The following is a 9,750-nucleotide window of genomic DNA, read 5'->3' as shown; positions in this document are numbered from 1 at the left end:
TATATATATATATATATATATAAAAAGAGAGAGAGAGAGAGAGATACTACTATACCCAAGGGATATACCCAATCGATGTATACCCAGCGGATATATGTATGTATACATGTATATGTATGTATATATATATATATATACATATATATATATATATATATATATATTATTCATCCATTCATTCATTCATTCTTTCATTTATTTACTTATTATTCATTAATCTATCTTATATGGGTATATGTGTGTGTGATGATGATGTAGTGTATAATGTGTATGCAAATAATAATTAAAAAAAAAGGAATGCGATACCGGTACAAAAAAATGTTGACAGATTCCGTACAGTTGGATGGGGAGTAATCCTCCCCCAACTCGGCCACTATAGCTTCGCCCCTTTGCCATCAGGTTAATCCCCCCTTGTCATTGATTTTGAAAACTGATCGAAGATCGACATATTATGTGGCTATCTTCTAAAGAGGAGTAAGTATACCATTCTTCGTAGAACTAGTAATGAAAAACTAGCCCGTGTTCTTTCCTGTTACTATTAACAAAATTACCATATCACACAAACTATAGCTTTACACACATTTTACACTTTCTATGATAAAGTCGATTTACTTCTGTCATCAACATCACCAAGTGTCTTTTAGATAAAACAACATACCAGCCGATTAAGATTTCGCCATATCACGATATTACAATATCACGCATCGTTCAGAATTTTGAGATGAATTAAATTCTTCCATCGTCAAAATCTTGGGTCTGTTTCCTTGTGACCTTGAGGGGCGCCAAAAGTTGCACAGTCATTGTCGGTAGATGCCATGTATATTGATTTTCCTTCTGCTTGATTTTAATCGAGGAAGTGGGAAGTTCTATAGTTTTCTTCCGTAAACGATGGATTCTAGGCTTATTTCTTGCATGTCTTAAAAGACCAAAAATATAAGCAGACTCTTCATTTCCGGCAAGTAATGCCCTTGGCTCAAAAAAGGCCGATCTCTTATATAACAAAACAAAAAGAAGAAGAAATGTTTTTTTTTCTTTTGCCTGACTTTTACCTTTTATCATAAGGGAAGGACACTGATTTCCAAACCGACTATATCAAGAGACATGCAAACGAAGGAATAATTGCCATGTAATGACCGTTTTGTCTGGTACTCCTTTGTAGAATTCTTTATTAGTTATGTATTTACAAGGTCGAAAAAAATCTAAACATGGTGTATTTGAGATTGAGATTATATACACAGATCGTCATTCCTGGTTTTATCGATTTGTTCGATGTCACATTGATGGTGATTATGCCAGAGGTAACAAGAATCACTTTGAAATGGTGATGATAGTGATGTTTGTTTTCTTAATGAAAATAGTAATAATGACAGTGATAATAATGGTGATAAGGGGGAAAAACGTGAAGTTATATTGGATTGACGAAATCGATGTCATACTGTATGAAGGCTTTTCTGGTATTCTTTTTAAATCAGAAAGTATTTTCATTATTGCCCTTATGATGAGATAGACCTCTGGTATATTACCTGATTCTCATAATTTTTTATTGGTATATAATGCAGTATGCTCACAGAAGACAATGAGGTGAAATAATTGAAAGCAAACTTGCGACATCGTGAATTACACATCTTTGAATGTATTGCTTCGATAATGACAAATTCATATAGGAAATAAAATGCAGTATACACTAATACATGAATTTAAGTCATCATCTATATTATCCAGAGGGCATATCTAACACATCAAGCCACTAAATCAGGAATTTTCCATTGATTTGTCAACCAAAAATTATAATTAAGTCATCATCTATATTATCCAGAGGGCATATCTAACACATCAAGCCACTAAATCAGGGATTTTCCATTGATTTGTCAACCAAAAACTATAATTTCTCGCAATTTTCCCTGTATTTGCCTGATACCATTCAGGGATATTCCCCGTCGAATCCCACAGAGACAAAAAAAAAAAAAAAAAATCAAGGTGAAAATCCATTTGGATCCCTGACGCGTCCTTCATGTACCCCAACAATGCCCAAGGTAAAAGTCAGATTATGACACGGTAGCCCAGTGAAAGCGTTGAAGTACTTTACTTTCTATAAGGTCAACATTAATAGACTGTTGGGGTTTTAAAATCATAAATTATTTTCCCAATCTTCACATAGACCAATTATAGACCTCTGGTATACTTGATTCTCATTATTTTTAGTTGGTAAACAATATATTCTGTTCACGGAAAACAATAAGATTACACATTAAAAACCTGCAAAGTTGAAACAGTGTAAATTACACAGTCATTTCATTCTTTCAACCAGGAACGCACTCCGAAAGGGCGACACTTTCCCCTTCTTTATGATTCCCTGCCCTCGAAAACTCGTTAATAGTTAAAACGTTAGGACTTACTACGCAGGTTCACTTTTTGAACATCCGTTTCCTGGACTAGCACGCAATCTAAAGTTTGTCCCCTTTTTAATAATGGCATTGCGCTAGTTTACATTACCAGCTTACATTACCTTTTCAAGTGGCTTTGAACATTCGACCTTGAGCTGTTCCCAGTCTGTGACATCCGTCTAATTTGATTATGATATGGATACTAATTGTTTTTAAATGAGGTAGTGTGGTGCTCCGATGTCTTGGCAAAGGGACTGGATATGAGTCTGCACACTTGAGTCAAGATATGGATGCATTTCTCTTCTTTCAGGATTCTAAATTCTAAGATTATACTTGATTTTTATTTTTACTGATTCTACCAAACAAAGCAGGCCCACTATAGCATGAGATGACGTTTGTGCTCTAAGCAGTTTTTGCCAACACATGCGCACTTCATCCAAGAATGTATTTCGTAAAACTGAAATAATTCACTCATTCATTCACTCACTCATTCACTTATTGATTGATTGATTGATTGATTGATTGATTGATTGATTCATTCATTTATTCATTGATTCATTGATTCATTCATACATTCACTCACTAATTCATCCATTCATTATTCATTCATTCATTCATTCATTCATTCATTCATTCATTAATAATTATATATTCACTCATTCAGGCATCCATTCAGTCATTCATACATTCATTCATTCATTCATTCATTCATTCATTCATTCCTGTATTCAATCGAACCTCGATTTCTAAAATGCGATGTTCATGCCATAAAAATGTGAACGTACTTGGTTGGATCGTAGGACCTAATTACTCATTCATTTTCCTATTTCTCAGAACGGTGTGCCGAGTTGGATAACACGACATTAGCTCCTGCGACAATTGCTCATTTTCTCTCAGGATCTTGGTTAGGATTTTGATCAGGGTTTACGATTTAGCTTTAAATGAGGATTATGATTACGGTTATGTTTGTAAGTAGAATTTATGTTTGGCTTAAACATTTCTCAGATATTTCACGGGAACAATATTGTTGCAGGATGAAATGCCATGGAACCACTGAGTTGACACTGTTTGCTGACCATGCAATGGTGGACACCTCTGGCGAACCATTCGTCTGTTTCAGTCTATGTGTGAGTGTGTGTTTTTGTGTGTGTGTGTGTGTGTGCAAATGTGTTTAAAGGTATTGTTTACCGTTGAGAGCAGAGATTTATTGATGCATAAGTGTAAGTCAGTTGTATCACGATTTTATTATAACTATCGTTCACATTTTGTATATTTAAATTGATGGCTAGTAACTGATCAGTGGGAATCAGTGGGAATGCTGGGGGATGGTTGTTCCAACCCTTGTGGGATTCATTTCAGAGTATATTATGTATCTATTGTTGTGTGAAAAGTATTTGCCTCATATTCACGTAATGTGTAGTAAATCGTTAACGATCGCCCCGTCACTGTACAGTCATGCTAACCTGGAAACATTAAACTGTACATTACTTAAATATGAGACCATTCTGAAACAAATAACTTTCACACAACAACAGATATATAATGTACTCTTAAATGAATCCCACACGGATTGGAACAATCATCCCCCAGCATTCCCACTGATTCCCACTGATCAGTTACTAGCCATCCCCTTTAACAATACTTCTCGGATCATACTGATTAACATATTTGCATGGGTTGTTTATATGCATAACTCACATTTTAGAACTCTTTTGATGCACTAAAATTGGGTTTTTGTTTCATCTGCAAATGGTAAATGATATAACATTAACATGCGGAAAGAACAAAACTAAACTAGTTCCATATGAAACATGCAAGAACTATGTTATTCATCGTTCTTCTTTTATTTCATTATTGTATTTCTCTTTAGGGGAAGGGGAAGGGAGACTCTAGTTATCATAGACATGCATGAGGTCGTGGAAAGATGTAGCAAGGTATCTTTTTTACTTTTCTGAATCTCTCTATTAGTCCCTATTCACCAAGAAACCTTGTCAGATAATTTTCAAACTTTTGTTTGTATCCTAAAGGAAGATTAATGATGTACCATGATATTCTCCTCCTTTTGCACTGAGAGAGTTGATGTTGGAACCGATATTACCATGACCTGTACTTTTCCTCCTTTTTTTTTCAACTACCGAAAAAAAAACCCGGCTGAGCATAGCAGTAATTCTCTATGTTTGGCTTTTTTTTGGGGAAATCCCATTCCGTATCCTTTCACTGTGGCAAGAGTTAAAGGAAATAGAAGCCTACGTCAAACAAAAACTGCGCATGCGTGTCCTCTTTGGTAGTGTATAAATGTTAGTACCTTCCAGCTGATCGGCACATTCAGTCCCAACTCAAGCATCAACTCATCATCCCTGAAGCACAAACGCTTTGCAAGGCTTACTTTTTGAGGTAAGATTTTGTTTTACCTTCCTATCGCTTGCTTTGCCTTTTTCTTTTTGTTCTTTTTTATATGATTCTGCAATGATTACACTACATAGAAGAAGAGAGTTGTTAAAGAGATGTCGCATGTTCATAACGTGAGATCAAGACAGCAGGATAGAATAAGGAAAATGATTATTTAGTTTTTCTGCGAGAATGTCTAAATGGTTTGTTTATTCATGTTGTTTCTACCGTGAGAATTTTATTGCTGCTTTTTGAGAAAGTAATCTAAAACTTTCAATAAATCATACGCACATTTACATTAATGTAAGTTGTTCCTAGCTTTAGTCATCTTATGGATGGACTGCCATATCGACTTTATAATCCATGACTTTTTTTTTTCTTTTCATCAAATTTTGGCAAACGCTCCCCTTGTTTGATTCCAATACATTATTGACAGGTCATGTCACAAACTTTAAATGTTTGTTACAACTGCATTTTGTTTAAATCAATCTTGTACACAAGTTGTTTGATCATTTTAATCAAAAGGTGTTAAACAAAGTTTAGAATTAAGGCTGAGAATACTGGATTTCCCTATATCAGTGAACTTAAGATTTTAAGAAAATGAAGAGGTTGATATTTTGAACTGTTATAGCTGAAATACCTAAGAATATCTAAAGACAAAATGTTTTCTTTATAATAATCATGCGCCCCCCGTATTCCTTACCTATGCAGGTACGTCCATCGGAAACACTAGCAGATCATCAGAATGCATTGTAATATTGGACACGCTACATTTCTGCTCCTCGTCATTGGGGCGATCGCCTGCTCCGAAGCCTGCGATCGAAAGACTAAGAGCGCCCCCAAATACAAGGAAGGTCATGTCGAAGTGCCAGTGAGGCAGGCCAGAATGCGGTAAGTTCAGACCACAACATAATTTCCTCAACTCATCCATTTACATGTATATCGGGCCTATGGACAATTCTTTATGTCTCAGTACATTACTTTTTAACCGTCAATGTGGCAATTAGAAGAACAAGATTGTGAATGATAATAAAACTTAATTGTTGATCTTTTAATTGCACTTCAAAGTATACATAAAAATAATTTACATTATCTAATGTCACAGAAAATTATCCAGTTGCTTTCCGGTTTGTCGAAATAGCTTCATGCTTATAAGGTGTCACCTTCTTCGATGATTTTAAATGCCCCTTCCAATTCCCCGATTCAACTCAACCTATAATCAAATATATCCAATAGTGCCATCTTGACTTTGTCATTCATCCTTTTACTTGTACCTTTTTTTTCAGGCTCCGTCGGTCGGTGCAAGAAGAAGCTCTTGATGTCACACAGCCCCCTGTCGATGATATTGAAAGGGAAGAGGTCTTCTCACGAATCGATCTTGACAACGACGACATGGTTGGTGTTGTAGAGTGGTCGTTAGAGGGCGGCAAACTGAGTGACTTCTGGGCTTTAATCACCGAACATGACACAGACGGTAAGCCAATAACCAATGTCCGGTCAATGTACATCATTGGGGGTTAGTGACAAAACAAATGTCTGAATAATTTTCCAAGCATGCCACGAACCCGATTATCTTTCATTTTTCTTGAACATAGCATTTTGCTGGCTTTTATAATCCTTATTTACAATGTTTTACTATTGTAATGTTTCCTTATTGATGTTTACTCTCTTGATTTAACGCTGTAATTGATTGATTAACGGTTCACTAAAAAAAAAGAAACAACATGCAAAACAGTAGCCCAAAAGCTAAATGATGATGCAATGCATGATAAAACATGATTAAAAATACAACATACATAATGACTACTAGAATATTCAAATTTTCAGCTCTAAACAAATGGCATTAATCTAAGCATAAACATTTTACGGCGTCTTTTTAAAATGAAAAATAGAAGGGCAATTATCTAAAAGAAATACCTAAAACCCTTTTTTATTCACTTTAAAGCAAAACATACATATGCGCACATTAGTGTTCTATTAGAACGGCGAACGATTCACCCAATATGATGTGCTATTGTGCATCAATGATGGTTATCACTCGCAATATTATTTTTTTTCACATTTGATGAATGCATTTACTTTTTCTATTGAGAAAGACGGGAATAAGTTTAAATGAAAAATATAGCTACTTCCTGTTTTTATTATGTTGATTGGCGTTTTATGTATGCAACAAATTAAACTGAGTATTTGCGACTTTTATTTTTCAAACATGCAGGTGACGAGATGATCTCAATAGTAGAGTTTGCTGAAGTACCAGTGAGACTGATTTACGAGTGAAGATTTCACCGTCTGAACATGCACGACGCAGCAGCAGCTATGTGGGAGAATAGCTTTACTTCTTGGAGACTTTTGAGTATTCACTGAATAATATTGATTCGCTCAAGGAATTTAGGCAAACCGCCTTAGGAGTGAAACTTATAACATCTTCATCTTCAACCTTTGGACTGATTCTTTTCCTGGAGAGGGTCGCTACATTATGATTTTACCACATAGGGCTGACAATTTGAGGCCTTTCAATCTAATATCGGTTGAATCTGTTGGGATTTTTACTATGCAATTAACAATGTGAAATATGTACAATTAGTGTATTTATGTATTTATTGTTTGTCTTGATTCATTGAAGAGAGTCACTATTATTCAGCACGAACATTTCATGTGTATAGTATTTCTTTTGATTGTATGGATGTACATAAATATCTAACGCTGACTTCCAAACAAATGGGCATTATTAACTTCATGTTATGAGGTCAGTGTGATAAAGCCTTGTATATACCTCTGTTCATTTAATCTTCTGATGAATACACACTGTTTTGTGATGGAGTCATTTTCATGTACTTTGTGGAAAAATCTATGTACGAAGAGAATCTAAATATTCATTAGTAATTGAGTGAAGATTGAGCCTTAAATGACAGACTATTGTGCGCCGGTTGAAATTGCTTCTGTTCCCGGAATATTGTCTGGATGTAATAGAAGTATTGTAGGCAAGGAGAGCATCAACCCTTAACTGTATTAGATGATGTTCAACATTATGTAGTTTGGCCAGTAATATTAAATATCAAAAGCAAGGTGAAATCTAACTGCATCAACACAATGGTAAAATCTACTGTTCATCATAATTGACAACATTATCATCATAATGGTGATGAATGAGTGCATATATCACGTCCCGCATGCACATAATGAAGAAGGTAATCTCGTAGATTTTAGATCTTAATAACTCGCGTTTTTTTTTAAATCTGAAATTTACACTACGCCTAAGAAAAATATGGTATGTATTCATGTTTGTATGCATTCATCGTATGCATGCATGTGTACAAAATGACGTATTTGGTGTGGTCGTATACAATTAATATATTGTCTGATATTATTTTGATGTCAGGTATTCCACCGTGATCGATGGTTGTTTTGCTTTGACAGCCGTATTAATTTTTGCCGATCTTTGAAGAATGGGATGTAAATACTAAAAGTGATGTAATTAGTGTATATATTCAGTGTGTAAATGTTAGTATTTCATATTCATCATTGTTTCAGAATCAAGACCAAAGATCGTTGATTATCTCCCCATTCCCATGACATAAAACCATAGAATATGAACGTAGACAATTGCACGAAGTTCATATTCTTCGACGCTGAAATGTTGTGAAGGAGACTGCGCAAAATATGTCACTGGGTACATTTACCTGTTATATTCAAGATACACTGTTGATCATATGGATCAATGATCATTAAAGTGATGAAAAATGGAAAGATTGTTGAAGTTATGTTTATGGATTTGATATCAGAGAGAAATTATTTTTTTTTATCTAATAGAAAAATATGTGTATGTTTGGCTAAAGAGTGGATGGTGTGTTCTTTGTTAGGTGGTTTGTGTGGTGATGATTTTGATTGGAAATATCTTTCAAGTAAATCCTTTCATGAGAACACTTTTCTCTGACCATTGTATGTGTGTATGTGTGTGTGTGTGTGTGTGTGTGTGTGTTCGTGTTTGTGTGTGAGGGGAGTGAAGCAGAATATCATTTTCGGTATATAGAAATAAGTCTCATGCAAGTTTTGCTTGATAGGGTCAAGTGACCACTAGGCATACACCATGGACATACATGATGGAAAGAAAGAATGTCATCTTTACAGACATAACGAACGAAAAACATTATTTACAGAGGTACGTACACAGACTCACAGACACACAGACACACACACCAACACACACACACACACACACGCACATACACACATTCACTCACACACAAAATAGGCAAATCAAAGACGTATAAATAAAGAAACTTAACACACTAAATATAATAGTACATCGAGGTTGTCTACATAAATCAGAGAAAACTGAGAAAGAATTGAGACATCTTTAGTGACAGTTGTATTTTAGAATACTTTATAGGCGGACTTAAAAGACATGGAGACATTATCTAAGAAACGCAGCCTGTGGAGCAAGATTTGAAAGCGCGAATAAAAGATAATGCGACCAACATTATGCGTAAATAATATCTGCCCGCTCCTTTATGAGCTTAGTTCTGTGGAGCTCGTGGTTTTTCTAGTACTTACATTTCCTGGATTGTAGGATTGCTTACCCGATGCTATAACGTAAGCAATGTCGCACTATTGACATCTTCATTTCATCAGTTCATTAAGTCATTTCTGAAATGAATTCCATTTTTGTGTATACTATCGACAAATTTTGTCACATCGACAAATTTGTTTTGTCTTTAATTGTCTTCCAAAAGGATTGAGGCATGGTGCCATAATGCCTTGACGAAGCAAACATAATTTTGATAATGTTCGAGTACACTTTTAAGAACACTAGATCTTTTTTGTTTCATTCTTTTCAATCTCTTAAACAATATAAGGATTTGTTAGTAAAAGGTCGTGTTAGTAAATATACGAACAGGTTTACATCATAGTCATTTTCATCATTCTTATTACTGTAATATTATTGCTGCAATTATTAACATTAGTATAAATAATTATG

The 9,750-nt window shown here is 34.8% G+C and overlaps 1 protein-coding gene across 1 annotated transcript; it reads left to right on the top strand.

The window, feature by feature from the left end:
* Nucleotides 1–4,719: 4,719 nt before the first annotated feature.
* On the top strand, nucleotides 4,720–8,499 carry LOC139742648 (uncharacterized). Its single transcript, XM_071653175.1, has 4 exons — nucleotides 4,720–4,778; nucleotides 5,484–5,663; nucleotides 6,059–6,246; nucleotides 6,988–8,499. The coding sequence occupies exons 2-4, from the start codon at nucleotides 5,518–5,520 to the stop codon at nucleotides 7,047–7,049; spliced, it is 396 nt and encodes a 131-aa protein (XP_071509276.1). The 5' UTR covers nucleotides 4,720–4,778; nucleotides 5,484–5,517; the 3' UTR covers nucleotides 7,050–8,499.
* The last annotated feature ends 1,251 nt before the right edge of the window (nucleotides 8,500–9,750 follow it).

Source organism: Diadema antillarum, unplaced genomic scaffold, assembly GCF_040938485.1.
Source record: "Diadema antillarum isolate AM-2024a unplaced genomic scaffold, OU_Dant_1.0 seq00001011_RagTag, whole genome shotgun sequence".
Lineage (NCBI taxonomy): Eukaryota > Metazoa > Echinodermata > Echinoidea > Diadematoida > Diadematidae > Diadema > Diadema antillarum.
This window is presented reverse-complemented; position numbering and strand designations above follow the sequence as displayed.

What these genes read in the sequence shown, in the direction of transcription:
- LOC139742648 (XM_071653175.1), top strand. Translation starts at nt 5,518, where the DNA reads ATGCATTGTAATATTGGACACGCTACATTTCTGCTCCTCGTCATTGGG. An exon ending in GTGAGGCAGGCCAGAATGCG is followed by an intron (nt 5,664 to 6,058) that starts GTAAGTTCAGAC and finishes CTTTTTTTTCAG; the next exon opens with GCTCCGTCGGTCGGTGCAAG. An exon ending in CACCGAACATGACACAGACG is followed by an intron (nt 6,247 to 6,987) that starts GTAAGCCAATAA and finishes TCAAACATGCAG; the next exon opens with GTGACGAGATGATCTCAATA.